Raw genomic sequence first — 8,377 nt, forward strand, 5'->3', positions numbered from 1 at the left:
TTATAGCCAATGATCTGCTGCCAGCTGGTTTTAATTCACCATCATTTGTTAAAATACTTGTTGAATTACATACTCTAATCCTTTAAGTATATTCATGTTGTAGACTGAGTTGCCTTTGTTTTTCTAGGTATGTAGTTCTGTGGATTCTAAAGGTATGGAAAAGCATGCATGTGTTAGGCTATTGATCTTAACATTGAAGCAACAAATTAAATTACTTATGTACTATAGCTTTTAACTGTGTATTAAAAACATTTATATCAGATGAATGAGATAGTTTATCAAAGAAGGTTGATTGTCAGTGTTAAGACCGAAAAAGCAGTAGCACTTGATGGAGACACAATTTTTGAGTATCTTTTTGTTGTTGGTTGTTGTTGTTGGCCTGAACTCTGGGCCTGGGCGCTGTCCCTCAGCTCTTCAGCTCAGGGCTAGCATTCTACCATTTAAGCCCCAGTGCCACTTCTAGTTTTGTGGTGATTTATTGGATATAAGAGTCTCATGGACCGGAAAGGGAAACAAAGGAGGAGGCAACAATGCTTGATAAGAAATGTACTCATTACCTTGCCCATGTAATGGTAACGCCTCTGTACGGTATTTTCACAATAAAAAACAAACAAACAAACAAAAGAGTCTCATGGACTTTCTTGCCCATACTGGCTTTGAACTATGATCCTCAGATCACAGCCTCCTTAGTAGGTAGGATTACAGGTGTGAGCCAACTGCATCCGGTTTGACTATATGTGCTGAATTTGTCTTTAGCTTATTAAGAAAAGTTTCATACAGACAATGCTATCAATCAATAATGTATACATATAATGTTCCATTTTTAATCCCTTATTTGATTTTCCATTTGGACAATAAACATGGAAATCTTAAAGCACACTATTGAATACATACATCCCTGAACACAGACCTCATTCAGCCTTTCACCATGTGGCTGATAATGTCCTTCTCTTCCTTACATCACCTATTTGGATTATAAAGACAAATTTCCTGCTTACAGTATTCCCACTGAAGGAAAGAAAAAGGTCTACTGATGACATCTTTTGGTTTTATGTCTTGGGCTGGCTCTGTAATTGATGCAAAGGTCTATTTTAACAGCATTCATTATGCACATCCTCAAGTTTACCCAACTAAGATTATGATGGGCAGATCTATTGCACATCTTATTCTGCTCATGCTTTTAACTAGGACACAGGAAAACAAATTTGTGGTTTCAACTCTCTAACCCAGTAATGATCTGACCTAGAAAGTAAACAATCCTGTGCCTCAGGGTTTTTACATGAAATGTTAGGATAATAGTACCATCCCTGCCTGTTTCAACAGAGTAGCTGAAAGGGCTAAGTATTTTAACAGACAGGAAGAACTCCTATTCGTTTCTCTTGTACTCAGCTCTTCCCTGCAGCATTTGGGTGGTAATAATTTCCTCTGTATGTTTGGCTCCAACCCTTCTTCTTTCATTTGTAGATATTTTTACATGGTAACAACCTGAACAGTCTACACCAACTAATTCATCCTGAGATTCTACCCTCTGAGTTTGGAGGAATGCTGCCCCCTTATGACATGGGCACATGGGCAAGAACACTGCTGGACCATGAGTATGATGATGACAGCGAATACAACATGGACCCCTACAGCATGCCTGTGAAAGAAGTAGAAAAGGAACTCTCCCCCAAGTCGATGAAGAGGTAGGATAAGGGCATTCTGGGAAATGGGTTGAAGCTACATTGGGAGACTAACTTCATTTTTTTTCGTGCGTGCACACACAGTTTTCTAGTGAGATGTTATACTCTGTTGTGTTGTCATGATTGAATGACTATGCATTTAATGTCAAAGACGAAGTCCACTTGTTTTGGTGGTGAGAACATCTCAACTTATTCTCTGTGTCATTTGCAAATATAAAATGTATTAATGTTAACTATAGTCACTATACTCTAAAATATATTGCCAGACTTTGTACCCATTATTTGAGATTTCGTACCCTTTAACCCTTGCCTGCCCTCCTCCCTTCCCAACCTTTCCATCTCTGATTAAGCACCATTCTCTCTCTGCTTCTACAAGTTTAGCTCTTTTAGGACAACAGGAAGCATTCTCTCATCATGATGTATATTGTTATTAAATACATGTGTGTCTGACTCTTTGTCCACTTTAAAATAGAAAATTTAAACTTTATATTCTCAGAAATCTAATATAATCCTAACAAGACATCACATCCAGAAGCTTTCTAACTATACTCTGAATATCTAAGGCTTTTGAAGAAATACTTCAGATCACACAGTTGAAATCGGGAATGGACTTATTTTCCTGTAAGAATAAGAGACTTCCTTCTAGTTAGTTAATTTATTGTAAGGTGCCTCTGTCAGATTTTCTTTAAAGAAAGGGAACATACAGACAGTTACAGATTGTCACATGCATGCACACCTAGATTCAAACATTGTCACATGCATGCACACCTAGATTCAAACATTACATTCAAAGCCTCTGTACTTTTTCAATGTATCTGCCAAATCTTGGTCTAACAATAATCTGTCTCCTTACAAGGTTAGCCTTTACAAGTTCATTGTAAAGCTAAAGCTCATTTCTCACATTGACAAATACTTGTGTTCTTGTTTTCTCTTAGATAGTGTGTGGGGAGCTGCAGATCTACAGAGATGCATAACAAGAAGTTGTAACTCTCAGGCCTCCCCATGTTTTATATTATCTTTAGATTGAGAGGTATGAAATTCTTCCCTCATCAAAGGTGCTATGTAGTTGTTCCTTTGAGAGCATTGATTCGGACAGACATGGAAGATGAACTTAACTTCCTGTGTAAATCTATGGAGGGAGAGCACCGTCATAAGATCTTCTTAACAAGAGTTAAGAAGTTCATTATATTTGTCTTTCTGAACTGAGGAGTGTCTTTTTATATTTTATTTTATTTTTTATTGTGAGAATACCGTACAGAGGAGTTACAATTACATGGGCAAGATAATGAGTACATTTCTTATCAAGCATTGTTGCCTCCTCTTTGTTTCCCCTTCCCATCCCTTCCCATACTCCTCCCCTTCCCCTACCCGATCCTCCCCCCACCCAATCCTCCCCCCACCCCTCACCAAAGTTGTAAAGTTCGTTTTTCGACATAACTACTTGTACATCTCATTGTTGCAATGAGTCCACCTGTATCCCTAGTGAAATGATTTGTTTTTTCCCTTCCCCTCCATAAATTATACCAATATCAAATACAGCGAAAGCATGGGTTATACCATGGGGGAGGAAACATACAAAGCAACATAGAATCATCTTATAAATACGTTAGAAACAATTGCATGAAAGGAAAAAAAAACAAAAAAACATTTGAATACTTACCTTGGGAAAATGTTTTTAACCTGATGCCCGCAGGACCTAGAATAGTGCCAGTCACACAACAGTTGTAAATAAGCAATATTACTTGCAGTGTGGGTTTTATTGAACATTTATTGTTACTCTAGACCAAGCTCGATTCTACTGACTTGTACATATTGACTCATCTACTTCTTGTAGCAACTTATAAGGCAGCACTAACCTTATTTTATTAGTGAGAACAAGAAACTGGGAAAGTAAGCAATCTCCCCATGATGTCGGACCACATGGTAGCAAATTTCAATGCACAGCCAATCCTGTCCCATAAGACATTTATTTAACCAATATCATTTCCACTTGCTAGAATTTGCGCTGGGACTCACAAATATAAGAGATGGTATCAAATCTGATCTTCACTATACTTGTCCCTATTATACAAGCAAGAAAACCTCATCTACGTTAACTTTTCCATGATCACAGAGCTAATAGTCACAGCAACCAGAGCTGAAATCTACCTTTCTGCAAAACTTAATGCTGCAAACACTTTGATGTAGAACAATTTTGCAGCTACATAATAAACAAATACTGGATAATTAACTTTACATTATTAATTATTATTATTCATCATTGAAAGAAAGTCATCCATTGCAAAGAGAGCAGGGGTTTTCAAAGTCTCCTGAGATGTAGTAAGAGTTAATGATTAGTCTTTCTAGAAAAAGCCAATTCATTAACAGTATGATATTCACAAACCATACTTTTTTCATGAGAGTTAAAACAAATTGAACAAAATAAATGCACAATTGATGCAACTAAATAACAAAGAAAATCTTAATCAAAGCTGTTTTTGTGAGGCTGTTTTTTCTCTTGAGCAATTGTTCTTACAGAACCAGCATTCATCAGCCAACAATTAAGACAACTGTAATGCATTTTTATATACAAATCAGCAATGTAATCCTAAGTCAAGAAGTATAATATAATTTTGTTAAACCTGTCATGTGGTTAACAATATTTTTAAATCATAGAGCATACAAACTTACAATAATTTGTGTGTATATGTGTGTTTCTGTACATTATTTTTAAAAGGATATTATGGAAAATCATTATTCTCATTTTCTGCATTCCAAATATAAAATACTGAAATACTTTTAGTATGGAAATTACTTATTAATTAGAAATAAAGGCATTGAGGTCTTATGATGTATTATATATTGTGTCCTGTATTATATTCTTTTTAACTTTCTCTCTCAATCCACTCTTCTTTTTCCTTTTTCTTTCTTCTCCCTAAAAACATACACACATAGTCACCTAACAATCTCCTTTTTGCAATTGTAGATACCTAATGCTTATTTAATAGTCAGAAAAAGTAGTGGATATTAGCAAACAAACCTTTTTAAAATTACTTTACCTTCATTTTCCTCTTTTGAAACAAATTCATTTAAATGAGGGAGTCAAGTGACAGTTAATCCTGTAATTTTTCTGATAATTAGTTCCATTGCTATTCTTTTTCATTAGCATGTGCAGTTTTATTTGGCTTATAGTCTTTCTTCTCAAAAGTTAATGAGGTCTGCGAAGAGGCATATTGCCACAGCAAAAGCCAATTGGCTGGAATGGAGCAGCAGGGGAAGAATTCATTACAGAGGAGAATTTTAGAAGGGCAGCTGCTTCCTTAATGCTGTAGCTATTAAGACTGCAACTTCCTGCCTCAACAGAGGCACGTTTCATTGATTTTTCTCCATCCTGCTTTCCTGTTGTTTCCTAATGATGAACAGGAATACCAGCCCCACCTGCTATGAATGCATAATAAAGGCCTTTTCAAATTATGTGTTTTCTTACCTGAAGAGCCTTGATGCCTAAACATGAGTTTCACTTTCAAAATAAAACTCTTCTGTCATCTCTGTAAGCTTCAGAAGGAACAATTTTACTGACATGTTCTAGAGGGAAATTGAACAAAAATCTTGTTTTAATGTTCCTTTCTTTTGTTGTTGTAATCATTAAAAATAAATCAAAGTGCTTAAAGAAAATTGTATATTTATGTTGAAATTGTTTGATAGATTTTTGTTAGCGCAGGAATCAAGTCACTTATCATTTCAATTCCATTTTCATCACAATTGTTTCACTGTAGTCATTTTTGCCATTTGGGGATGTTTTGTTGGAAAACATTGGTCCTTCTCTAGAACTTCTCATTACCACCAAGAGAAGACTCCTGTTCCATTGTGAAGAGGAGAACATAAGCCTATTATTTTCCATTTAGAATTCTTTCTTGCTCATTCTTGTACTTGGCCAGAGGGAATAATTTCTTCTATGTGATGCCAATCAGCACCATAAGTGTTTCTCTCAATGTGCAGCATCCACAGTTCATAAATTCCTGGAGAGGAAAATCCACACGTCTGGGAGAAGCAATGACAAAGAAAAGACAGAGAAGAGAATGCCATCTGGATAATGAGTTGGTATTAATTTACTGAGTTCAATTTTATTTTTTTCCAGATCACAATCAGTAGTGGACCCCACAATACTAAAACGCATGGATAAAAATGAGGAAGAAAATATGCAGCCTTTGCTATCTCTGGACTAATAACCATTCCACACCACCCTATGGGTTAGAATGGGAAGTGCTGGTTTTCACAACAGAGATAGCACTATGGAGAAAGGACTATCTGGAATCCTACTTATTGATGTTAATGTAGCATAATGCATAACAAGGCATCAGGCTCTTTCATTTGTCTGAACCATGGGTGCCCTGGGCTGGATTTAACAACAACAACGACAAATAACAAAAAGGTCGATAATTTATTCTGTAAGTGCCAACTTCTTTGTAAATACAATGTAATCTTCATGTCAAGTTTGTACAATTTTGGTAGTTATTTGATTTGGGAAAGATTGCCTCAAAAGTTCAAGCCAGTGATATGGAGTGTGACAAAAAAAAAAAAAAAGCTGAAAAGACAAACTATCAAAGCTAATTAAATGTAGCCCTGTTTCCTATGAAGCCATATTCCTGCTATCATAGTGAATTGTTTCCTTGTTTTTCTCAGAAAATATGTCTGTATTCAAGCATCATTTGAATGGGCCAACGGAACAAAATAATTCTAGGAAATTACTCTGATAAATGTATTTCTATTTAGCAATTTTCATTTCAGAGATAATGTGCTCTAAGACTGTCACGTTCATAGCATTCTGGAGACAAACAGTGGCAGAGGAGCTGGTGAATTGAACACTTGAACTTACCTAATCTTACAAAAAGATGTTTCTTCATTTGTTATGTGGAATTATAAAAGAGAGTGGATCCTTTCTAATTTGCTGTCTTCACAATGTGCTCTTTATTCATCACTCCCGATGTATTCCTGGCTGATGTACTCTAAGAAAAATGTCCCCAAACTTTTTGGCCAAGAAAATGAGAAATCATTTCATAGTAGTACTTTGGCAGCTCAATTTGAATATAACCACTTACAAAAATAAGGGGTTAATTTCTAATTATTGTGCACTTGTTGAAATGTGGATACATGTTACACATAATATATACATATATACATATATATACCACATATATATGTATATTTACTGAATTTTAATAAATCCTGGATGTGATATGCCTATAAATTAAATCCTAAATGATTTTAGAGATCATTCTGTGAGATGTTAATTTTGGAAACTGACTTTTGCTGAAATTAATGGTGAGAAACAGGGTACCTAGTTTTGGGAATTCCAATATACTGTATAATACAATATTGAGTATATGCCACTTTAGTGACATAGGTTTTATTCTTCAAAGAAAGCAACAGGACACAAAATAGGTATGTATTAAGCAAACAGAGAAAAAACTTTTTTTTTTCTCAGAATTATGTTACTTATCCTAGTCAATTGTCCTAACCATTCCTGTATATAAACATTTTCTTTGCTAAAAGTTTGAAAGCATTGGTTGCATTCAGGAGACATAATTTTTTTTTTAAAAAAATTGAGAGTACTGGAAGTAGAGTATAATAGCTCAAATTTAGACTTGAAATCTCTATATAAAAGCTTTATTTCATAAAGACTTTCAAAACATATTTTGAAACTTTATTTTTAATTTCAGTGTGATAAAGCAAGATTTCTTATCACCCTTCAAACATGATGAATTTTGAGACTGATTTTACATTAGAACATGTTGTTGAAAGGAAAAAAACCATATCTTTAAGAACTCTTTGGAAACCAACATGGAAACCTTTAAACATTTGTAGCTTTTAGCCAAAAGTTTAAAAGAAAAATACCCAGTTATAATTATACAGCCAAAAGTATTCAAATCAAACCAGTATACTAATCTGCTGCATATCATGACTCTAATGTTTATGGAAGTACAAAAATTACCATGAATCTCAAAATACTTTTAGAATGGCAACTTACAGTTGAGAACAGGGGAATAATGACTATCAGGATTCTGATCGGAATGAACTGAGGACTAAAGCTATAGCACTTCTTATCTTTATGGGAATCCTCACCATCAATATCATTCTATTTTTTGTGTATCTGGCCTACATTCTGTATCCCTGGGCCTTATAAACATGTGTTGTGCAGTGTGATCCACTGGAATAAAATAGAAACAATGTAAGCACAGAAAGGCAATCAACTGTTCATTTACACGAATTTCTCATGCTGTGCACCATTTCTAGCCAGTTTCCAGAAGTCTACTTGTTTTTGATGCCAGTCAGCATATCCATTTTCATTCTTCTATTGTAAAGATAGTGTCATCTATATAAATAACTAGTTCATTCACGCTCTTTCTGTACCTCACACTTGGAAATTGTGCATTGGCATTGCTGACTATCTGCTGTTCTTCAAATGAGCAGTTGAGAAATGGCTTAGATTTTGTAAAATATTTAAAAATGAAAGAATGAATTGCAATGACAGTTTTTGAAATTGTTATATCTAGTTCAGTCTGTCAGTAACCTAATTTTCAGCAGTTTTTGAAACTGCTAAGGGTCAAGGAATATTGGTTCAACTTTCTAAATTTTCCACTCAGCACCAGCTAACTGTTTAGGCACATTTTTTTCCTTTATAGTTTTCTAGGTCACACACTTATGCCTATAGTTAC

General features: G+C 34.9%; 1 protein-coding gene across 1 annotated transcript in view; it reads left to right on the forward strand.

Annotated features, from left to right (window-relative positions):
* Positions 1-5,887, forward strand: part of Clvs2 (clavesin 2) — a 55,879-nt gene extending 49,992 nt beyond the window's left edge. The window contains exons 4-5 of the mRNA XM_042670926.1: positions 1,465-1,685; positions 5,800-5,887. Of these exons, the coding sequence (XP_042526860.1) occupies positions 1,465-1,685; positions 5,800-5,887 (309 nt within the window). The remainder of the gene's footprint in view (positions 1-1,464; positions 1,686-5,799) is intronic.
* The last annotated feature ends 2,490 nt before the right edge of the window (positions 5,888-8,377 follow it).

The sequence above is a fragment of the Dipodomys spectabilis genome, unplaced genomic scaffold (genome assembly GCF_019054845.1).
Source record: "Dipodomys spectabilis isolate Male_0828 unplaced genomic scaffold, ASM1905484v1 ptg000001l, whole genome shotgun sequence".
Classification (NCBI taxonomy): domain Eukaryota; kingdom Metazoa; phylum Chordata; class Mammalia; order Rodentia; family Heteromyidae; genus Dipodomys; species Dipodomys spectabilis.